This window comes from Rhea americana, unplaced genomic scaffold (assembly GCF_003343005.1).
Source record: "Rhea americana isolate MKP2758 unplaced genomic scaffold, rheAme1 scaffold_7, whole genome shotgun sequence".
NCBI classification, from domain to species: Eukaryota; Metazoa; Chordata; class Aves; order Rheiformes; family Rheidae; genus Rhea; species Rhea americana.
Genome location: NW_028186867.1, coordinates 472,349 through 497,487, shown reverse-complemented (window position 1 = coordinate 497,487; position 25,139 = coordinate 472,349). Strand labels below are relative to the sequence as shown.

Here is a 25,139-nt window from a genome sequence, read left to right as displayed (position 1 = left end):
ACCACATAATAAAGAATGTTACGTCCGTTGGAACATAGGGGWTTTTGCCACAATTTCTGTCAGATTGCATTTTGAAAAGTCTATTTTTAATCTTGCAGTTTGACAGATCGCTGTCAAATAACATATATCCTTTACATGCTAAATCTTCTGTTGTGTTCCCTTTGAGAATTAAATTTTAATGCATGTCCTTGGAACAATGAATTTAGTCTTGCTCAGATAGATCATTATCAGTGTGTACAAATGAGCTGATAAGACTTCTGAAGCTATTTTGCTTATCTCATGATTGCAGCTAAGGTGAGCGATAACTATGCTGCCTAATGACTTCATCAACTAGTTTTAAATGAAAGTCTTCAACGTAATAACAATGAAATAATGGTATCAACTGTTCAGTAAAAGAATGGAATGTGTACCTAAGAGAAATATTTGCAAGCCCCTGAGCTTGTCCATCATAGGAATTTTCTATGGGAGAAAAGATTTAATATCTCATTTTTTTCAGATTCACTGARGTGCATATTTTTATGCATCATACTTGAGCTGAACTACAGCAGCCAGCCCCACAGTGTCCATAGTGCCTAAAACCCTGCATGCAAAGCACAGAACAGCCTGCTGATCTGCTTCTGCATGTGACAGTCCAGGGTTATTTCTCAACAGTAAAACTGCTCACATACCTGGCTGACAATTTCTGTCTGCAATGTCTAGGTGTTTGAAGTTGGGCCTCTAGCCTCAGCTRGTCACCTGTAGCCATTCCAAAGACTGGAGAAACTCATCTGTTTGCAGCTGTGTCTCTTCTCTGATTACGGAAGGTGTGTAGAGAAATATTTTAAGCTATGATATCTCATACCTTTAAATAGCTACAGGTATGTGCGATGAATCTCACCTCTGAAATTCTGCTAGTATGAGTGCCTAGAGTTGTTCGTTATAGGCTGGACTGAGCATCTCAGCTGTAGTCTGTCACCTAAGTGCATCTGCAATTCACAGAGCGAGCTTCTCTGCCCTCAGTCTCAGGAACATGCCTGGAATAAGTGCAGCCCACACTGACAGCACTGGATTCTGCACGGARAAGATGGTTATTGACAGTTTTATTTGCAATTGCAGCCAGAGGCAGCCGCAGTGGTATGCCCTCACCCTTTTTATGTAATAGCTTGTGCTTAGAGCACTTGCATAAGAGGACTKTACGTCTGCCTAAGCATTTTGTGTCAAAGAATCATTATGTAAAATACAGTGGCTGTGTAGGGAGCAAAGGCTGTGGCCRTTCCAGGGGAGCTTCTGTGTCAGGGTATTGCCCTCTCTGCAGCACCACGAATCACAAATTYTTCTTTACGGAGTGGCACAGCTTCAGCAGTTCCTGCCTTTTGGACAGGTGGCTCAGCACAGTCTTGGGAACTAAAAGAGCCTTCTCAAGCCTTAGAGGACATAAATGCCAAATCTCCAACTTTTTGGAGAAGCAGTGTAACCAGCTGGCACCACTCTCTTTTTCTCCTGGTAAACACAATGTCTAAGGTACTCTGCACTTTAACACGGATAGCATGCATGCCTAAGGGAATGTGTCTGATCTGTCTGTAGTTGTCCAAACCTCTGTRTATGTGGTCAGGAGTAGATGGCCGGGGTCCTTCCAGGTTTGACTCATGCTATGTGGTAGCGTGGCTGCCACAGAGGCCTGAGCACAGTGGCTTGGGTGTTTATTTCCAACGCTGTGCTTCAAGTCATAGGAACAGCCTATGGATTGTTTAGGAAACCCGAGAATATTTTTAAGCTCACTTAGCCTTAATATGTAAATGTTTTTTAGCATATATTTTACCCACTCTGTGTTTGGCCACTAAGGCAAGTCAAAACAAGTTTCAAAATGAAATATTGTAATTTCTTATCCAGGAAAGTGTTGATGATATGTCTTGCTTGATGCAAACTTTGTAGGGCACTCATCTTCAGCTTCAGAGGGGAGGTCGTCAGTAGCAAAACACAGATTCGTTTTTTCTAATCAGCCTGCTGCTAAACTGTAAAATATGCAGACACTTCTACATTTAAGTTCAATCTTAGAAGAGAGAACACAAACTGCCTTTGTCTTTGAGAAAATCTGACTCTGATGTGAAACAATTCCTATAAGAGAAGCAATTGCCATGGAAAAGATTCAGCTATCCGTGCAATCTTATTTCATTATGTAGACAAAATTATTGAGTACTTCAAGTTCCATGTGGGAGATTTTGGTGACTGGGTTCATAATTTTAAATCTATTTTGAAATAACGACATCTACTGTTTCATTGCCAGCTCTGAAGGTATAGCGAGGCAGTTGTACACAAAAGTGTTATTAAATAACCTGAAATAACCTTTTTATTACTCTTAAGAGGTCTGAAAGCCAGGAGGACTTTGAAACACATGTAATTAACTACCTTGTAGCAGTGATAAACTAATGCGTTCACCAAACTACATCTTGGTACTAGATATGACTGAGATTCCTCTTTTCACCATATGCATGAGTAAAGCATTAAATGAGGTTAGGAGAAATGTTTTGCTCTTAAAGTTATTTTGACTGTGGAGTGAAAACCTTTAAGAACAAGACCTGTGGTTAGTATCTGTTTTATCCTAGGGGACAAAACCCTACTTTTAAGCAGAATTTCTTTCTCCAGGAGGTATGTTATAAACTAAACCTCTCTATCTTTTATGCACCTCCTTGCTGATTTATTTTAAATTCAGAAAGCAGAGGTCTGTTTGTAATGAGATTATTTTCTTCAGCTGTACTGTTGATAAAGAAGTGTCTTTTCTCTAAATGAAAGTTATTCTTGGGCTGAATAAGTTTCTCTGAATGATAATGCAGTTATTTATGGCATGCAGCTAAGGAAAGGGTAAGAAAAGAGATGTGAGGGGTGGGAACTAACATCATGCTTTTTGGCTGTCCCTACAGTTTGCCTGAGCAGAAAATGCAGCATTTCCTCCATCCTTAGCCAGATTTCTTGCCAGGATAGTCTGCCTTTTTCTTGCCTCCTCCTTGGATGGGGAGGGTGTCCGTCCTGTGGTGCCACCAGCCTGTGGTGCCTAGTATTGTTACTGTTAGAGGGATTAGTTAAAAGTAATATAAGTACATTTAGGTCCGTTGATAAAAAAAAAAAAGTCTTCTTGGGACCAACTCCTTTAACATATTGCTCTAGCAGATTAATTTTTTGCGGTATCCATTTGGAAAGCTGGTTAAGTGGTTGCTCTGTGAAAAGATGTATTTTATATGCATGAGAGCTGGGCCTGCTTAGCCTGGGGAAGAGAAGACTGAGGGGGGATCTGATCAATGTGTACAAGTACCTGAAGGGAGGGTGTCAAGGGGATGGGGACAAACTCTTTTCACCTGTCCGATGTGACAGGACAAGAGGCAATGGGCAGAAATCGAAGCACAGGAAGTTCCGCCTGAACGTGAGGGGGAATTTCTTCCCTGTGAGAGTGACGGAGCACTGGCACAGGTTGCCCAGACAGGTTGTGGAGTCTCTTTCTCTGGAGATCTTCAAGGCCCACCTGGATGCAACCCTGTCTGACATGCTCTRGGTGACCCTGCTGAGCGGGGAGGTTGGACTAGATGATCTCCAGAGGTCTCTTCCAACCTCAACCATTCTGTAATTCTGTGATAAGGACAACGTCAACAAGGTTACCTTTCAGCTGCCGTTGTATTAACTAGCAGTAATAAGCTCAAGAAGAATGCTGGCAATATTAGTTCCTAATCTTCATCAGCACTGATATTCATTCAGGAAATTATGTGCATAATTTTGTATTTGTTCATGTGGAAGCACTCAGTGCAAAGCGTGCTGGAAGGAATTCAAAGTGAAGAGGTGGAGACAGAGGCCTAAAATGCTGCCCAGCTGGGGGAGAGATGTCCCTGCTTTCATTTCCCCCGCTGAGACTCCATAATGGAAAGGGTAAAATAAGTGAATTCATTTGAGTGGGAATTAAATTATGCTAGTCTAAATCTAGTATTAGCGTTGTCGTTAATTTTACTCCGCTGCTTGGGAAACCAGTACGGTTGCGTACGTTGGGTTCCCCAAAAGAAAGAAAAGGCTGAGACCCAGTGGAAGGTGGAGGTAGCAGCCTCGTGGCACACGTAGCTCTGGGGTTAGCTTTTCGATTTGTGCTACAACCTGATGCTTGGCCACGATCACAAAAGATTTAGTTGTCTCCATACAGCACATAATCTTTGACAAATTATTTTTACATATAACTCTCTTTAGGGCAGCGATTGTACATATTCAGCAAGTGGTATTTGATCAGCTGCAAAGGTTAGTAGAAAAATACAAGTATATCAAGTAAATTATTTAGAAAATGCCTGTAAAATCCATTTAGCAAGTCACCTACTTYGGTCTTTTTTTCTTTTTTAACCCGTACCAATATCCATCTTTCGTCCTACCACCTTCTGGCTTCAGCTCTCTGGCAACTTACGCATTTTCCTCCTCCCCCCGCACTTGCAGCGCATGTGCCTGTGTCCCAGCGGATCATAACCGTGCTGCTGTGCACTTGGCTCCACAGGTGTGGGCRTTTTCCTGGGGGATAGCCGATGCCAAACAGAGCAGCATCACGTCTTTGCTGCTCTTGTTGCCCATAGTATCTAGATGATACGTCTGAGGGCACTGCAGTTACRCCTTCATCTCCTATGTGGACAGAAGAATGGACCTGTTCATCATTTTGTGCTTGGTTCACGTTTGTAGGGTAGTTTTCTTCTCCCATTTTCAAACACTCCTTCTCCCCTTAGGTTTTGCAGTATTGTTACATTTCTCAAGGAAGAACTTCTGCTGAAGTGAAATATAAGTTGTCCCCTAAGTAGCAGGTTTATGCGCACTGTGCATTCACTTTTTAATTTTCCAGAGAGGCTTTTCTTAGTGATTCTTTGTCCCCAAGGAAACATAAAACAGATTAACTACTTCTCCTGATACAGCAGGGAAACAAATTGAAAGGTGTAAGAGCATAAAGACTAAGCTAAGTGAACTAGCACAAACTTTTAGATTTATTAACTGAAAATTAACAAAATACSTGACTTTGAAAGCTTGGACAGAGTTTCAAGCAAAATAGATTTTTAAAGCCGTATTTTATTATTGATTTTAACATAATAAATAAATAACTGGCCCTTTTTTAAAATGAAAGGGAGGAGAAAAGTCTTTGAATATTACACATTCTGGATGTATTATGTGTATTTATGGTGGGGCTTCTTCAATAAATAGTGTAATTTAATACAGACACATGGTTAGCTGGCTGGCAACAGTTCTGAATCAGTTTCTCCTTGTATCAGTCTATTTTTTAAATATTCTGGTTGAAAAGAAAATTGCAATGAGTATGTCTTTTTGTGGGGACACAAACGTGACCAGCGAGTTTACATGTGTGGCCTCCTGTTGTCTGAATTACTGTGCCATGTGCTTGGTAGTTTAAGAAGTCGCCTGTTTGGCTCCTCATCCAAATCATTATAAAATCAGATTTGCTGTGACTTACACTGCTTCACTGGCACATGGATATGTCTTTGGCATCTGACCAACCAATTTTCTATTCCAGACTCAGTAAGCAAAAATCATTCTGCATTAGTCTCTGCAGCTCAGTGTCTACCAATTGTCTAACCTTGCAGATATAATAAGATGAAACCCACAAAAACCCAGCCACTGACAACTGAAACTTGACTTAATGAGAAACTGAATTAATCTTGTTTTGTTGGAACATTTATTCTTAAAACTATTTCCATCAGTCCATAATTATTTMAAACATGCTCATTAATAACTTGTTCCATAGCAAAGAATAGAGATAATCTTAGATTGGATCAGATAGCCTGAAAAATCAGGTAAGAGTTAAAAGCAACATGAATAGCATTCAGGCATCTGAAAGAAAAATATCATTTTCTCTTTGAATGAGTGTATTCTTTCTTAAGGAACAATAGTAAAGCCAATAATATTGAACAGAGAAAAATATATAATACAGTGCTTGAAAATACAATGTGCTTCTGAATTCAAGAGCTTTATCTCATTTCTGAATTTGTCTTCCTCTTCTTAATTTCTTTTTCTTCATTGGCCTTATTACTTAGAACTAATAAAATGCTTGTGAAGTACTTCAGACATAAAAATCACCATGTGGTTCTTATGTATTATTAATAAAAGCCCAGATAACTCTCTAAAACAAGATGCTTCTAAACTATTTAGTAGATTCTGGTTAGCATTTGATCAGCCAAATGTGTCTGATTTTCTACTGCTTTTTAACAAGCATTAAAAAAATGAATAGCTGCAAGAATGAAGGACATATATGAACATCTCACTATACATTATTACATACCCAGTGCCCTAACCTCAAAGCGAAAATACCAGTAAAGTACAGATTATGAGTAGCAGCAGCAAGGATTTCTGTTGCTTTCAGTACAAATGAAAACGAAGCTCTGATTGTAAAAGATTATGGTTAATCTGTCACATAATAAAAATATATCTAAGGTTTTGTTGTCATTTTTAGTGATCTATTCTCTTCTTTAATATTTAATTTTTATAGATCTCTTTTGCAGTGTTTTGATACAGGAGTCTCTCTGTGCAGTTTCTGACTTTTTGGGCTGTCTTTTGTTTCACTTCCTTTTTTCCAAATTCATTTTAAATGTATTTTTAGAGTATGTGGGTTCCTTGTTTCTCAGCTTTTGTTTTGTAACTAGGCATAAACAACAGGGTTATACCGTTTTTTATTTTAATTTATAGTCTTAATTATTCATTTAAAGTATTTGACTTTAGGTAGTGCATTTTATTGAATTGCTTGTTTTGTTGTTCTGCTATCTTGATTGACCAAGACTTCACTGTACAAAATGCTGCTGTAAAGCAAACCTGTCCAAAGTATGTCCAAGCATGACAAATCAGAATAGAGGGAGACTCTTGGGAAAGTAGAAGCAATAATGAAGCAATACTTACAATACGTTAATGYCAGTGTATCAACAGCCTTGCTCTTGCCAAGCCTTTGTAGGCAAAGGAGGGCACTGCTAGAGGCAGAGGGGTTGATGTCGAAGGCAGCAGCTCCATGGTCAGTGGTAACAGGGCTGTGCTCTCCTTACTCAGTCACCAATACAGTTTTAAGCTGAGTATGGGCTAGACGTGTAATCACGTTTCTGTGAAATTAGCCATTAGGCATGTTGTGAAGGTTATGCTGGCTTCTTTGCTAACTTTATGGCATTTACTGGAGGAGAGATAATAACCTGATGCAGTGGAAAATCTGCTTCACTAAAGCCTAAGCAAAGGGTTTCTGAGCCTGCTGGAGCTGATGGACGGTGTTGGCACAGTGGCCTAGAGCTCCGCAGCATGTGGCCGCAGTGTTTTTCATCTGGTACAGACAACCTCAAAAGCCTGATTTAGTGTCTCGTCAAACCGTAACCATAGCTGTTGGTCTTTTGCTGCTGATTTTTTTTCCTGATGCTGTTTGACTAGTCAAAGAATTGTTATTTCTCTTTTAGTCTTTTTTCTCTATTGTCAAGATGTCCTCATCTTAAGCGAGCTCCATGCTGCTCTGCCAATTATAATGAAGACCGGTAGCCCGGCTTTGATGAAATCAAAACTCTMACTTCTAATGGTGCGTGAGAGGTCAGCTGTAGTGAGACTAGAGAAACCAAATTATTAAATAAAAGGGATGGTTGTTATCTTTGTAACACATTGCCAGCAGAGAGAGACATAAAACCAATAGCAAAGAGAAATTATTTCTTAAGTGAAAATTTACATTGTATCTCTTTCAAAGAAAAAACAATACAAAACCAACAAGCTTTCAGTATGTGGGTATCAGAGTTAGGTTTACTCTCCAAAACATCCCTTTCAGTCGCTAGATCAAATTGAATCTCTTTTTTGCAATAAAGTAAATGAATGGCTTAACACCAATTTTCAGGGTTTGGAAAGTTCAGCATTTCCCTGRGTCCTGTAAATTTTATTATTTTTTTCTTTTTTCTACTATTAGAGTAAATATTTAGATGGCTACGTAAGTGTACCAAGATGTCTCAGCAGTCACTGAAAATTCAGTAGTGCCCGAGAAAGCCCCTCTTAATCTAATTCACATTATTTAGGGATACATCTGGGAACTGTCCAAAAAAGCATTCAAGGTGTTTGAGCTTTTTCCTTTCCCAGTTCCAGGAAAATGAATTCTGAATCCAATTGGAACATCAGCAGCATCTCAAAAAGTTTAGAATATTAGAGAATTGTTATAATGCCATTTAGCATTTTTCAAATGCCATTTTGCTGTGACCACATATGCAGCCATTACAAGTTCATGGTGGCTCCAATTTTTAAAGTTAAAATTAAGAAATCTATTGATTACTAAATTGAGTAATCAAGATAGATTTTATAGGCATTGCCACATCTCTGCTGGATGACCTGAGAATCAGTACATGAGGTTGTTTCAGTGTTTCAAAGCATAATCTTTCATGTCAGCATTGGATCTGATTCTGTAGAGTATTATCATTTTTCACATTTTACTCTGAAACCTCAGTGTTTTGGTTAAATGGAAGTTTCTCAAAGTCCTGTGTAAGTATGTTAGTGCAAAAGTTAATTGCATGGATTTAACTTACTTGAGCAGTGTATGCAGTGGGCAGCGTTTGTGTGCCTACCAGTTTTTGCACATTTGTGGCTGCAGAATGTAAAAATAGAATTGCACTTACCTCAATTAGAAGCCCCATCTAAAAGGGATTATTTAAAATACCCGCAGAAATGCTGTTTGAAAGTCATTACTTTCTGATGGAAACAACACAGTCTGACAAAAAAGGATGAGATATTTTCAAGGGAGAGGAGCTGCCTCTTTTAAGATGAGACCACTCTGTTCTGTAAATTCTTTATGTTGATAGTATCGTAACATCACACCTATCGCTGTATTTCTATATCTCTGGAACATCATTCTTAAAGATGTCTCATAAATAGCCTTCTTGGGGCTTGCTTATATTGTGCTGTATGTATTACACTTTGAGAAATAACTCTTCCTCAGAGCTACTGAAACTTTCACAGCTAATGGTAGGAAAACTAGCACGGAAACTTTGGCCTGGATGAGCGGCCTGAGAGACCCATATTATCGTGCTTTATCTGTCTTTGATCCTTTAAAACTAATGTGCAGAAAGTCTAATTAGAAGAGGACAGCTGAACAATTAATTAATAGGGGAGTAAGCTCTATGCTTTGCACATCCATTTTTCTCTGTGGGAGTATAGCATCCTCATGCAGTGTGAAGTCATTTATGCTATGATAGAGTGGCTGAAACACGCTAATGGTTTGACCTGATGAAAGTCTCATTCGATCGGATACACATATATGCCCATCTGGCTCGCTGTTTTTGCGCTGGCCAAAGTGAGCAAATAATGATTCTTTTGGAATAAAGGGCTCCAGAGCTAATAACTCTTTATCTGTTATCTGCTCTGTCTTGAGGCTTAAATAGGGTCCTATCAGAGGCTGACTGAGACTGTCAGATCTATATAAGTAGGAAAATGGTTGCCTAATAAGAGCCCAATCAATATAGTGTTTTCTGTATATTGCTGACATTCGGAATTGCATTCCACAATGGGCGGATGGAACAAGCGAGGCACTCGTAGGACAGCCTCGTAATGGACTGCAGGTAAAGTTGCTGAGTATTTAGACAGCAACATAATGCTGCTGTTGATGTTTCCAGACAGTCTTACCAAGACAGTCTTGCACAGAGCACATAGGTATTTATTGCTTGACTAGCATTTTAGTAACAAAATTACAAAGATTATAACCTTACAGTTGAGAACATAAGCGACTTGGGGTACTTCTGGAAAACAAGACAGTTTTGGCTGGAGGGGAATGTAGATCTTAATGAACTACTTAAATTCAGGAACTTCATAGGGCACTCCTGATCACAGTGCTAATGAAGAAGAAAGGAGTGAATTTGGTACAGGTGCAACCCTAACAGACAGACTGTGTTAGAGAATGAGAGGCCTTCTTATTCTCAAAGCCTTTACAGCAGAGGCATCTGAAACTGCATCCCCTGTATGTACCCCTGCAAATATGCCACAGACCTGATCTGAAGGGACCACTTCTATCAGAGGAAGAGGCAGTAATTCAGCCCGCATACACGCTCACTTGTTGGCCCCTTACCGAGACTGCCAACAAGGGCTCCAATTAGTGCCAGTTTTAGACTGTGACAATTTTAAAGATTGACTTTCACACCATGCCAGACCTTTAAAAGAAAGAACATTTATATAAAACACAGTTTGCTTTGACAGTAATTTTCTGTATGCTATTATTGAAGTTATTTATGTTGGAGTCAGGAGATCTTTTCTTGTAGCTATGTTTCTACTTCTGTTTGATCCTGCAGAGCAGTAATAATCCTGCACTTACACCTTTCTATTTTATGTGGCGGTGGTCATTTTCAGCATCCATTACTTGGGCAGTTTTCAGGGCTTGGATATTTCGATAGGAATCCTGTAGAATTCCCAGATTCTTGTGCAGATTGCATCTGCCATGGAAAACCTTCTCATCTTTAATGGTAGACTTACTTAAATTTTAAGGACTTAGTGAAGCAGCACAGCCATTCAAATTAATGTGTGGGGTTCAGGACTTCACAAGTCTAAGTAACTTGGATGTTGCAAGTGTTTCACTGCATTGACAGTGAGGCTAAGGACAGGTGCTGCCATTAAGAGTGGTAGAAGCAGCAGCTGCCAGCTTTCCAAACCATGGRTATCATCCTTCTGCCTTCCAAAATCATGACTACAACACAGTCKTCTTCTCTCCAAAATAAGACCTGAAGCCCGTGGTCTTTATGCCCTATACTCTCTCACCTCAGGAAAAAACGCTGCCTAACCTGATGCTCTCCTTCTTTTTCTGTGTTCTTCCTCCAACAAAGCAAGAGCTTGGCCTCACATCCCATCTCCTCTAACTATATACCATGCAATATTACCCCTCYCCCCCAAACCTCACACCTCCTCCTAAAGATAACATACCTAATTTTTATCAGCCTTTGGCTGCTTATCTTGCCTGTTTTGCTCCTGCATCTGTGTCCTGAGATGGAACTGGAGATGTAACGCCGTGTGCAGTGTACCCGACCTTACCTGCATAGCATGATGGCAGGATACATCATCTCTGCATGTGCACAGGATCTTCYAAGAGGCTCACAGGAAGTAGCTACAACCAGCTGCACAGGTACAGTTTGAAATACTGTTGTCCCCCTGAAGCGGTCCTTGTACCATGCATGGGCAATGTTTTGACAAAGTTTATTTTTATGAGTTTTCCTAGAATTTGCTGGAAAATATCATCTTCTTAGGGTTGGAAAGATGAAATTCTCTACCTGATGCTAAAATAAACAATGCTTAGCTTTAGGTGCATGGAATTCAGACTAGAGGCAATCTGCCTTCAGTAACATGGCTTTCAGCCTAGTTTAATTTATGATACTACTCACTTAAAAGCCATTGAATCATAGAAAYATTGCCTGCAGTTCGTGTGCTGCAGCGTTTCCTTTGGGAAGGTGTGTGTCTTTTCTTCCCTCCATGGTTTTTGTTGGAGAAATCCTCCTGTATAGAAAAGTTGGACTTCTTAGGGGTCCTTTACACAACCCTGTTTCATTGCATCAAAGACCTGAACTAATATTGAGGTCTCCTTGGTAGTTTTGCACTTATGCAGATTTAAGCCTGGTGAGCATGGGCATTTAGCTTACACATGTTTGTACAACACCACTTCTGTGATGCARATAGCCTTGGGGAAGGGCATAGTCTTCCTGAGAAGTCCCTCTCTCCACCTKCCCCCCTCCATTGCCCCATGTCATGAGCTTAAGTGAATCCTGAGTTTGTTCACCAACTTATCAAGGTTCCCCCTCCACTCAGGCTACCCAGGCACTTTCTTGTCACTTTAGGGCTTAGAAGCATGCAGACAGGGGCTGGCAATATGAATTAAGACAAGTCTACTCTGTCCCGCCAAGGTCTCTGCAGCCCAGAGGTAAATCCAAGCAAATCTCTAGGGCAAACTCTTCTTCCCCCAGAAGCCATCACACATGATAGAAGTCTATAAAAGTGATATTCAGAGCTCCCTTAGGTGAAGATAACTACTGTAAAAGAGTGTGGTTTTTATGTAAAAATGTATATACAGCTCCAATCAAAATGATCCTTTTGAAATCATTCTTAATGTACTAAAATAGAGTGACTTCAGTTTTCTCATGCAAGCTCTTTGTTCATTATTACTGCCTTAATCTTCATAATAATGAAAGACATTCAAATGCTGAGTGATTTTTCTTAAACTGCATGCTAGAATTTGAAGATGAGTTCTACTTTGCTTTGCTTTGAATATGATATTTGAGCTAACCTATTATGTTTTTGCAGTTGGTTTTTGAATGAGTTCCATTTCCTTATTTCAAAAATGTAGTCTGAATTATACTTCAAATCATGGCATCTAATGCTGTAATTGTGAAACTGAGGCCTTATTATTTATAGGAAGACCCAAAATGTAATAGATGGCCCTGAAATAGCAGAGAACGAAGCACAGCATTTCAAAACAGGAGTTTTAGAATTTGATGTCCAGTGTCAGTGAAACATAGAAAAGTTAGGGCTAAAAGAAAGGTTTGCCTTGACTGTAGTCTCTGTGAATTATGTTATTTATTATACATTGGTTTCAAATTAATTATGGAACCTAGGTCTTCTGAATAAGAGCTGTTATTCTTTTCATCTTCAGTGCGAGAGATACTTAGTATGCTTCCTTGTTAAAGGCTTAATAATATACTATAAATAGTAATTTTCCTGTCTCAGGTTTTGAGAGTGAATCAGGTCGTATATACCCTTCCTCTTTTCTCATCTATTGTGTTTGCAATAGGACATGTGTGAAGAACAGAGCCACCTCATCCCGTTGTTCGAGCTACTGGAAGTTCCCCCACTCCTYCCATGTAGTCCTCAGCTGCCCCCACATCCCTTGCTCACTTCCAGCTAAGGTGGAAGCCAGAGACAGTAATTTCCAGCTGCAAGTTCACAGACAAAGTCAATGACCAGTATTGTAGCAGAATGTTAACGCCTCATGTAGTCCAAGACGCATAATACTTAGTAATACAACTTTAACCTTTATAATGGTCTGTAATTTGATTCTCAAACCATCTATATTCTCTCCTTGTTATATCCTAAGTAGCTGTGAGGAGTAGGGTGAATGGACAAATACAATCACGGTGCAAGGTGCTGGAAAGGACAAATACATAAATCACTGAAATTCCCATTGCACTTTCGAGATTTTAGTCTTGTTCTCACCATTTCATTCTAATGCCAGTAAATGAAAGAAATGTGATGATCTTTTATTTTGTTGTCGCTGTTAGCTGAGCACCTGAAAAGTCTGCAAGCATTTTCAAAGCTTAGAACTGTGTATGTTTGATCTTGAATGCGGTTTGACTTCTAAAGGGAAGTGCTTTAAATTTGAAAGAAAAATGATTAGATTGTGGTTAAATGACTATGAAAGATAATTAAATGTCTTTAATATATGTATATCTAWTTTTTTTACTTTAGTCTTAGTCTTGTAGGAGGAAAAGACATTTCAGTGGGAAAGTAAGTGGTTGTTGTTTTGGCCTTTGCCATCTTTCTGAAGTTCTTTAAAAGCATGCAGCTCACATTTAAGTATGGTGATGTGCCTAGCTTACATAATCTGATAACACACACGGACATATGTAGGTAGACATATATTTAAGCTACAAAACTTACTGATCACAGTACACTCTCAAGTGATTTCATTATTTTTCCATTACTGTGATGGATATAATATATGACACAATTGGCAGTCTCCGGTGCTGTGCGAGGGTTATCTTTAAAATATATRTGGTTTTGTAACAGAATTGGAAGTAGAAAGTGATGTGCTATGCTATGAAGTTCTGTCATCGTGGATGGAGATAAGTTTTAATGTAAGTGGTGGAGTCATGAGTGAGTACTGCAGATCAAACAGCTGCTGATTAAATATTTATTTCTCCTGTAACTGTGCTGTGTTTTGTATGTAGCGTGTGTTTCAGAGAAAATGTTTTCTCTAATGATGAGGGGACTATAAATTGTGCTTGACGCCTGCTTTGTAAATGTGTAKCATGCATGAACCAAACACTCTAAATAGCATTATTATAGCTTCAAATGCTGAATGAATACTCTCAGGTCTTTCCAGTGCAAGTGATTATCCAGTAAGAAAGTCTTATCTCCAAAATATCTCTTAAAATTAGGGACCCTTTTTTGATATAAAACAAAGCCATTGTTAGTCTAGGATAAATCTTGCCTATACTTGCACTTGGACAGATTTTATCTGAGAATAGTGAAGAAGTGAAAAATGTTTCCATGAGAAGTTGATTTTCCTTTTTTAAAGGTAACTCTTTAAGGCAGCTGCACAGCAGGAGGTAAAAATGGTTGTAAAGTTAGAGCACGTCCATGAAGAATATAAATTAGTGGGCTTAAAGTAATTGAAGAGGTCATTTGGGCATGGAGTACTTGTCTCAAGGCTGCAGTTTATCCCATAGCTAACAGCTCTGCAGCCTCTCACTGTCTGCTCCTATACCTAGATTAATATGGCAATGAAATATTGGCTATAGCATCGGTATGACTGTGAGATTCTTGAGATAAACTACATGGATATAGCATAGGTATGACTGAGATTCTTGAGATAAACTACATTCATTATTGTGTATTTTCAGAATTCCAAAAATATGGTAGGTAGAACAGAAAGAAATAGAGTGAATCCAGTTATTAGTCAAAACCAACAGCTAAAGAAGGAAGATTTCTTTTTCTAAACTATAAAGTCCTCAAGAATAAAAAGGAACRATGATATGGAATAGTAAAACAGTGGAGATTTTCAGAAATACCTTCTATGACTTACAGATCTTAAAAATGCACTCTAGATTTTCACAAAAATCAACACTGTGAATAGAGGTGTAAATGTCATTTCATAATTGAATATTTCACTTCTGGAATTTAAGTTTGGAACGTGATTTCTGAAAATGAAAAAACAATCATGGGRCGCTCCTTTCAGTATTTATGATAACGCATCACGAGGATGCAATTATGCTGCTTTGTGAAAGAATATTTCATTTTCACCATGTGTAGCTCCTCATTCTTTTTTTTTAAGATTTCTAATCTGTCTTTATTTCTGTTCTTCTAAGGACAATCAAAAATCAAAGCCTTTAATCTCTCCTTTTGAAAATCTACCTACTCTCTTTTAGTGTAATGAGATAAATATTTTATCTGATAAGAAACAGGTAAAAATTGAAGTTTTACAGATTTTACTGTAGGTAGGGGATATTTTGTCAAATCTTATCTCTTGCACAGCTGATGGTTTTAGCAGAAKCAGAATTTGTTAGCCCTGTTGTCCTGCAGAGTGATACCAAATATGGTCTGATAGTCCAGATCAATTTTCTGATGAGTCTGTCAGTCTCTCCTCTATTTTCTTTGCTTGTTGGCTTTTAAATGGCAATCAATGATGTGAATATGCCATATAAGATGATAATGCATAAAACCAATGCAGTGTGATTTATTTTAATTTGTACTGCTGAAAARTTCAGACGTGCTAAATCAGTTGCACTTCAGTTAGCCACGCAATAAATAAATAAGTAATTAATTGTGTTTGAAATTAATAAAACCCAACAGAAAATCAACTCCATCTCAACAAAATGGCAGCTGACCTTTCCTTAGCTAATACTGCCCTCAGAAGCTGTCTGTCTAACAGCATAATACAATAAATATTGACTGTGATTGCTATTTTCCTTCTTCTTCCACTTTAATGTAACTCTTCCCCAGTCATTCACCACCACCAACTGCCCACCTATGGKGAGAAATCTGCATTTATTTGTCATTTAAGTTGCCTAAAGCACTTGATCATGTTAAGTTTCCCATTAATTTCTTCTCTTTGTCCTGTAAGTCAGTTTGTTTAGAGCTGCTTATATGTTCTGTTTGCACTAGTTTCATACTAAAGAGCTATACAATTTTAAAGAACCTTTCTTTAGTAATATCATAAAAACCTAAAAATTCTAACTGGGCTATTCTTCAAGTATTAATCTTTCTCCACCCACTGGAAAAGATGAAGTAGAGAAGATTCAGGGGACTAAATTTTGTCCTCATTTTTGTTTTGAAAATACTGCTGTCTTCGGATAAATTTGGCCTTATCTTTACAAGAGCTAGATGTTATAAAAATGATCTACATTTGTTAAGTAGGCAACAGAAATATGTAGTTTATAAATGTTGAACACATAGAATTAATCAGATGTTGTTCCATTCTCATTAGAGAAAACCATCACTGCAATATGTGAGCCTCTGCGACCGAGCAAATATTTCTGTAGAAACTGTAAAGTTAGGTCAATTCACTTCATTGTATTGCAAAAAATGTAATTTTTAATATTCATTGTTATTTTGGCATATTGTTAGTTTCTGTATTAGTTTCTGTAATTTTCTGCTGTGTAATTTTAATAAACATTTTGCCACAGAACTGCACTTTTCTCCTTTAAAAAGAAAAGCTGGTTATCTGTAGTGTGCTAAAGTATGAATATTTACTCTGCTTTACTTTTCTTTCTTCTTTGCAGAAGCTGCAAAGAATCAATCCTCCTTACTGTTGTTCAACCTTACCCTGTAAGTATCTGTGGCATTCCCTAAATTCTTTTCCTAGCAACATRGTGGCTTTTGTCCACCTATATGCTGTCTGCATCTCTAGCTTGTTTGTGTAATAAAAGAAAAAAAAAAGTGAGCTAAGGGCTGTGTCTTTTAAAGGTAATATTTAAGACTGTGAGTTACCATGTACTGTGCACAACATAATACTAACTTAAATAATAATGGTATGTTTTAACTCCTGCTGCTGGAGATGCGCGAGCGTGCAGGCATCTCGCCCAGTGCTCGTGCTGGCACCGTCCTCCCGCAGCCCCCAAGGGTTCGAGGTTTGGTCTGTCGCAGCTCCTGGCATTCCCAGGGGTCCACCTGGTCACCGTGGAGTTGCACTTGTGTGTCAAGCTAGCTTTCCCTGCGTGCGAGGGGGCTCCRTCTCTCTAGGGCAGCGCGCTAGGCGACTGGGCGAGAGGCAAGGGTGTGGGGGGGGGCCACTGCAGTGAGGGGGCCTGGGTCGCAGCGAGGTCCAGCGCTGTGCCCCACCATGCCGGCTGGGGCTACACACCCCTTTACACCTCTGTTAGTGCTGCGGGGAGTGGGCTTGTGAGCCCTCAGGCCAGACCCCCCTGGTTGAGGAGGGACAGATGAGAAACTGGAGAGACTGTCCCAGGAGAAGGAGCACATCCCTCTCTCCCCACACACCTATGCACAACCGTATGCATCTTGCAGGCTACTGACGGGCCTCAGCCATGGGTCAGGAGTGAGTCCAGTTGTGTCCCTTACTRGGTAACACTCCGTTCACTTCCCCATTTGATAGGCTGGGATGTGACAGATTTGATCGATAAGGGATAACTGCCTCTTCTCCTTCCAAGAATAAGGGGTTAGATGGATTTAATGCAAAGATGTGGAAACACATGCATCTGCTGAAGTAGCCAAAATGTAAATCCTGCAAATGCAACTTTGTCATTACTGTGTTACTTCTCTACTGCTCACTAGCCCTTCTGGCTGGTTCAGAGGTGGCCACATAGGTAAGCTGTCTTGGTCGCATACCTCTTCTAGAAGCCCATCCACACAGCAGCTAAATCATGGGAGAAAAAACATGTGCTCCTCCACAAAACTGGGCAGTGGCTGCTGCACTGCAGTAAGACTGCTAGCAGAATGGTGAGCAGGGATCTGGTAGATCTCAGCCTTCTTAAATGAAAATGCAGACATGATCTGGCTGAATAAAGAGACCCAAATGCCTTTAAAGCTATCTGGATTACCRACAGTGGTTTTGATCACACAGAAAATGTGTATAATGTGGGAAAAGTTTCTCAAATGCTTCCCCTTTTTGTATAGTTTGGTTTATTTCATTAGTTGACAGGCTTTATTCTTTTCTTTAACTGTCAGGTGAAAAAAAGGGYATGTGCTTTAGAGCAGATACATGTGACTCTATGGTTACTTGCTGAATTAAAAAGTGACCATAAACTGTAGCACTGGATGCCTTCGAGGTGTTGTGGCCTGTTGTTGCTTTGCTGCTGGTAGGAGAGCAAGCTTGTCTATACTGAACATAAGGGAAGCTGTAAACCTAAATGAACTGTGCGCAACATATCCTGTGGGAGACATTTCCAGCACAGGTACTGTCTTCCTCCAGCAGTTGCTCTGGAGAAGGTAAGTTGTGACCTGGTATCTTCGCAGTTTGTTTGGATACAACCCCTAGTTGAGGCCTCACGAGGCAGAAGCTGCTTTTCTCTTTATATAGCATCAAAAGCTATTCAGTAACTAAACTATATCTAGATGTCACTAAGCTAAAAATGGTGCTGAAGCACTGTGCTTCCTGTGGGGAACAGTATAGGCTGACATGCCCAGTTTATGCATGGTATTGGATTGCCCCCCACTCTGGCGTGCCTGCTGGAGTCCAGGTACCCAATGCTACCTCAGCAGACAAAGCACCCATGCTTTGGGAGTGATGGGAGTTTTAACTCATGTGGACATGAAGATTATCTCCCTGAGGATGCCCACAGAACAGTCAGAAGATGTGGTAGTTGCATGCATAGTAGCACTAGCTTTAATTACCCGTTTTCATCACAAAGTAGGGAWGTGGCACCAGCCTAGTGGCTGAATCTGAACTGTTGCACCCTGCATCTCTCCCCTGATTTTTCCGCTTCTGTTACGCTTCCCACCACTGTCTAGACCAGGGATGTATTGGATCATAGCTTCCTTCTCTCACCACTTTCAAACCCAGGTTCCTTGCAGTGGAAACAAAGTGTGCATAGGGTTGAGGAGCAGTGGGGGAGTTGCCAGTGTGTGAACCCAAACTGAGGCCCTCGTGCAGCACAGGGTCCCTCAGTTCATGTGAACCCTGGGCAGTGAAGTCTGCTGGTGCTYTGAGTTATTCTACAACTTTTGGCTCATGCTGGACTTTTACGTGGCCACAACCTGACTGTTAGTCACCTGCATGTTGCGCCAGCGTGGCTATGTCTGCCGTCTTTTTCCGTTTGAGGAGAAGCAGATGTACTTCTGAGTGCACCAGGTCCCTTGACAAATGCATTTTGTTTCAGTTTTGAACAATATTTATGTCTTCAAAAGCTATGATACTTACATGTTTCCTCTTTTCTTTAGTTTTGACGCCTCCCTTTTCCCTTTTACCATTTTACTCATAGAACTGGAACAATGAAATACAAACCAGACAAAGGAAAATTAAGGACTTTTAAATAAAGACTGAACCTTCTTTTCCATTCCTGGGAGAAATATAATGTTTTGTTAGAAACATTTCAGCTAGCTCTCTTCTTGATGGTGAACCTTTTTGTTTCTATGACTGCATGAAAAATATCTGCCAAGACAGATTACAGAGTGCTGTTTCTTAATTGTTTTTATTTACACCGTTCAACGATTGTATTGTTTTCATGCTTTCAAGTAACCATTCTTTATGATTGCAGGTGAAAGTAAAAGTAATCTAGATTTATAGTACTCTGTAGTTCACATAGTACATTCTGAAAGTTTTTGCAGATCRTTTTTGCTTAAGTGCATTCATTTTTGTCTAATGGTTAAACTCATTAAAATTTCATTTTAATTATGACCACACCAAAGCATTATGCCCTCTTCTTCTTTCCATCAGTCTAATAAATCTTTGCTAGGTAAATATCACCACTGCTCATAAGGAAATGACTGAATAGCTAAAGTACTTGAAGCAGTTTAAATTTTTGATTTCTATAACTATGGCATTTGATTATCATTTCTGAACATTTTATTCCATAAATGGAGTATCATTCAGATTGGTGCCTTACTAACTTTTAAGTATTACTCAAATAATGTGCCTGTTTTGTTTTCTGTTCAGATTTTATGTGTAGAAATTATTTGATGCGTTGCTTTCATTAGTAATCTCTTAAGGTCCTTGGATATAATCCAGGCCCAGTAGAGATCTGCAGTGATTTGGCTGTTCTGTRATGGAAAAAGGATAAGATTTTTTTTTACTATTTTTACATCCATTTGAAAGAGATGTCATAATACAGTTAATGTGTCTGAGAAAAAATGTTTACAGAGAACCTTCAGTAAATAACAGTCATTTATGAATTGTAATGATTGTGACTTTATTCAAAGTTTCTCACTGTCTGTTTTTCACTCTGCTTACCCTTCTGGAGTTGTGTAATTAATAGCACAGCCCACTGTATCAACTATATTGATTGTAAACAAGGATATAAAAAATAAACAGGTTTATTCCAAAGACTTCGAAACCTGAAATGAARAAGAATATCAAATTGTACTTTTAAAAATCATTTTGAAGCTAGACATATGAGTCTTTTGAACAGGATGGTTTTTGACTACTTGCAGTTGAGAAGTTGATGTAGAATGATGACAGTTTTTTCTTTGAGTGTATACATAACAACATTTTTCCTAATCATATTTAGGACCATTGCCACTGCATTACTTCCATGTAAGCTTTTTAGCATGCTTAATTCTGTATGTGTCTTTAGTTTTAGACACAGAGTGATGATAATGTGGTTACTGATGAACATACTAACAGTGTGTTGCTTYGTAGAAGTGCAGGCTGGTACATGGCCACTTTCCAACAACCCTTTTGCTGTGTGGGCAGGACTCCTCTCATATAAGTACTATGTTGAACAGCCTTTCCTCATTCACTGGTGTGTAGTGTAAATCCCAGTGTGCGCTGCTGCACCTGTCCTTTCTTTCTGGAGGCTTCTTCTTAGACTGTACCTATTTTTCTAGAGTGTCCTTGTACGAAATACATAGTCTGTTCAGGAGGAAAGAATATGTGAAAATCCTGCATAAAATTTCTTGTTAATTGTTTCAGCCTCTCCACCCTTCATCCCGTTGGCCTTTTTCTCATACTTGTTCGTTCTTCCTCTCTTCTGCTCCACAGTTGTTGTTAGGTCTCTTTTCCCTCTTCGTTAGCCGTTCTCCAATCTCAGGTACATTATCATTCACATATTCCTTCCTGTTTGGTGCCTGGGGTGAAGGTTCCTTCATTCCCAGAGGTCCTCCTCCTGGCAGAATTTGCTCAGGGGGGCTTCAAGCAGTACAGCAAGGCTGTCTTTTTATGTACTTCTCTGCACTTAAGAGACATCACTTGTATATGAGAAATAGTCATGAATGTAGAGTAATCCATAAATATAAAGGGTTGAAGTTTGACAAGGAGGATCCCAAGCAGCCAGTGAAAGAGGATATTGTGGAGGACCTCCATGTTTTAAAAATGTAGAGGTAGGGGGTCCAGGCCCATCTAGTCAGGAGACAAGGTGAGATGTCCACACATTCCACAAAGTCTGAAACAGATCTGTTGTTTCACTCATGGTACTTGGGACAGTCACAATAAACCTGTTGTTTACAGTAGGGGAAACTGATAAAATTTTTGCGGTTCCTGGATTAAAATAAGGTTTGGCAGTTCCACACCTTGAATGCATAAGTTATATATGTATGTGACTAATGATTTGACTGCGATTACCCTCTGGCAATAACAAAATGTAATCATCATTTCTGGTAGATCACTTTGTTTAGGAGAGAAGAAACTCAGTTTTTAAGAGCGATCAGAAATCTGATCATTACTTCAGCAATTAAACTTGTGCCAAGAGTTTAACAAAGGAACACTCCTGATGGCGATCTGTCAGTGCAYTGTGGTGATAACAAATTACTGCATAGTAAAATTTCTCAACATTATTAGTTCCCCGTTTCTGCCTGCTCTTCTGCAATGCTCTTATGATGCAGTCTAGTTGTTTCAGCCTTGCTCACAGCCATGAATGACAATATTTAGTTTGCTTTGGGGCATTACATACTGTTCCACTTAATAAATTTAATTTTTCCTCTTGTTCACATTTTATTTGCTTGCTAAATTTTGCCTCACATATTTGCCTTTAGGGATGGCCCAAAAAATCAACACATTTTTGTAGTCATACAATTTTTCCTTATTTCCTAACAAACATAATATTTCATAGTTAACTAAAGACTAATTTTGGGTAACAAGCCTAAAATTGATTGTATATATGCAATTTATGGCTACTTAAAACTACTTTATTTTAGTCTGATTTGACACTCRTTTTCAGAAAGCAAATTTTTCTTTTTCCTTTTATGACTGTTACATACTGCTGCCTTGTTTTATTTCCTTATGGCAACTCAGTACTACGCTATCTTCTTCTAAGCTGCTACATCCTTCTTTTTCGTGAGCATGAGGAATGATTTTGTTGTTGCAACAGCTCTACCAGTGAGAGGACTCAGAGGGGCTTTTGCAACAATGTAAACACCATTTCACTTGGAATCGCCTCAAATTGCAGAAGTGGGCAAAACACTGATCGTTCTTTTGTCAATGTAAAAACAGCTTCCCGCAAAATAGAGGGTATAATTTCAAGCAACTATCTGCAACTGATCTGCTATAATGCTGCTGATGAAAGTTAGATCTAGTTTTGAGAAGTCCAAAAAATGAGAAAGATAGTATTTTCCAGAAAGTCTCCTCTTATTACTAGCAATCTCTCATACTTTGACCCTGCTGATGGGATGCCCATAGATTATGATCACAAACAGGGTTCAAAGAAGGGTCTCAGTTTTCACTGTCTTTTCCTCCAAACAAATCTCTGTGCAGTGCTTCATCGCTCTTGCTGGCAGTTTCTCTAAGTAGTGCTGAAATGATCAGCTGAAGTTTTACTTAATTCTATGTAAGCAAGTAAAAATTACCCAAATTCCTGATAAATTTGAGCTTTCAGCAGAAAATGCTGCATAGGTCACACATTGTGAAGTTTGTCTTTTTTGCAAAAGTCACTCTAATTAAGCTGCTTTTATCTGTGACAATGCAAATACTTTACCTGCAGTGATAAACTGCATTACGGTAAACACCTCCTGTGTAAGGTCATTGGCTGAGAATAATGGCTTCCATTTGGCTAAAAGATGGCATATCAGAAACAAACGAACCTGCCACTTTTATCTAGAATTTCATAAATTTGGAATCATTTATTGATAGTGTTCTTAGCCTGGAAATGATAAGACATTGAAATATAATAGAGTAGCAGATGATATTCCTGCTGTTTTGTTAGACAAGTAAATTTTGATAATCAAAAATAAATATTTTGTTTATTTTTYCCCCTGCTTTTTGGAAATGGTTCCTTTCTCAAAGAGAAAATGTCAAGTGCCAAGTTAATGCAGACACAGGCACAATGGAGACAGTGTAATTAAATGTAAAATCTGTGATATTATTCAAACCTTTAATCATCGGAGACTATTCCCCCAAAGCTTGGCACAGCTGTTCTAGGTTTTGTTATATCCCTGTTATACAATCTGAAGATATTTTAGAAAGCAGTTTACTTTCAGGTGTACCCAGAGTGTCTTGAAATATGCCTGAGTCTATCCATTTTCCCTTGTGCAGGCAGGCAGCGGTAGAAGTGACGAGGTAGGGAAGCTGCACATTTTATCACAGACGATGGCGTACTTCTCTTGCTAAGCAGTGATGTTGAACATTATTGCCCGAGGAGATTCCCGGGACCTCATGTATGTTTAAGCTTTTCAATTGTATTGAATCCCCTATCACATTTTGGGGGTAATTTAAGTGTTTATTTTTCCTCCCCTCCCAACCCTGACTTTTGAAATTCTAGAGAGCAAACAACAAAGCGACATAGCGGTCTGCCAGATTTACTGTATGTGAAAAACCGTACCGGAATCCAGAATAAAATTTGACAGGCTGCATCTAAAGAGAGGCGAGGCTGGTGACTCATCTGCAACAAGAGCAACCAGCTGTAAAAAGCCTCTTCCAGCAAGAAGAGTACCTGGAAGATACTCTTCTTTTCACCTGTCCTTGCAAGTGAGAGCCAGTCAGCCTGTTCCTGTAGTTGTGCTGTCCCATGGCAGCAGGAATAGAGAGATTGCAGTCCGTTATTTGGATGTCAGATAGAAAACGCTCCTCACACTGCAGAAAGGGAGCACCAGATGGAGRAGGGGGAAATTGGAAAGGGCATGTGTGCACGGTCTTAATCATGGTGTTACCTTAAGCTGTCTCTTTTCTAGGTATTCATTTCCAGAGTACTGTATGTGAGCATGCTGCATTACCATTTTCTTGTTGTACCGTCTCACTGAAGAAGAGTTTTTGTTTTTCTAATTCACTTTCTTTTCTTWTCTGCTACTGTTTCTGATCTTTTGGGGCCCTTCTGTGTTTTTCATCACTGGTTTTGGAAACTCAGCTTGGTTTGATCCTGTGTATGAATTTTCTTTCGTATGCTGTTACTGGTAGAAAAAAAAAGCACTATATGGTCATAGCTATTAGAGAAAAAATAAGTAAGAATGAACTCTGAAATTGAGAAAGCATTCACTTCTATTCCTTGGTTCTGTTTTGAACTCCAGGAATTACCAGATGACTCTAATATTTCGTGGAGTGTGACATCTTCTGTTCATTGTTTATTGGTTGATATTGAGCCCATTGAATTAGTCATCACATTCTCCATGTGATAATAAGTCAGTGGCATACAAAAACAACTTAGATTTCATCCTGCCAGTTTCTAAAAACTTTTCTTTGAAATCTATGTGAGTATGTGTATGTAGTTTCTCATGGACTATGCCAAAATTTTCCATTTGAAGGAAAAGTCATTGACTGGTCCCTGATCAATGTTCATTCATGCAAGCAAGTGTGGTTGACAGCAGTCATTGATAAAATACTATCAGGAATTTGTGTATATACTGACAGCTCTTTTCATTGCTCCAGTCTGACTGTGGGATAAGTTTCAGTATGTGCTACCCGTCTATATATATTTGTGTATATGTATTTTCTCAAGGAGCATTATGGTTTTGCTATATTTCCATTCTTCTCATTGGACAGTATGCAAAGTATTACTGTATATGTGGAGTACCCAATGTGTGAGAAACAAGGTAACTAATTTAAAGAGGAAAGATGTGTTGTAACTTGAAATTGTGTGATATATGTTGTCRTCATTTCTCCTTCCAGTCTCCTAAATCAGCATTTATTAGTGCTGCAAAAAAGGCAAGATTGAAGTCCAATCCTGTCAAAGTGCGCTTCTCRGAAGAAGTAATTATCAATGGCCAGGTGTCGGTGAGTATTCAACTTTTTAACCTCAGGAAGGACTGAGCATTTCATCCAAAGGTATGCCTCAAGGCTGGAAAGTAAGGAAAATATGTAGTAGGAACAATGGTGATAGGCTTGCAAAAAAACAGAAAAGGATATTTCTACTTCTGAAGTT

General features: G+C 39.1%; 1 protein-coding gene across 1 annotated transcript in view; it reads left to right on the top strand.

Moving 5' to 3' along the window:
• Window positions 1-25,139, top strand: part of FRMPD4 (FERM and PDZ domain containing 4) — a 312,762-nt gene that overhangs the window by 266,404 nt on the left and 21,219 nt on the right. The window contains exons 5-6 of the mRNA XM_085321501.1: window positions 16,461-16,506; window positions 24,887-24,991. Of these exons, the coding sequence (XP_085177627.1) occupies window positions 16,461-16,506; window positions 24,887-24,991 (151 nt within the window). The remainder of the gene's footprint in view (window positions 1-16,460; window positions 16,507-24,886; window positions 24,992-25,139) is intronic.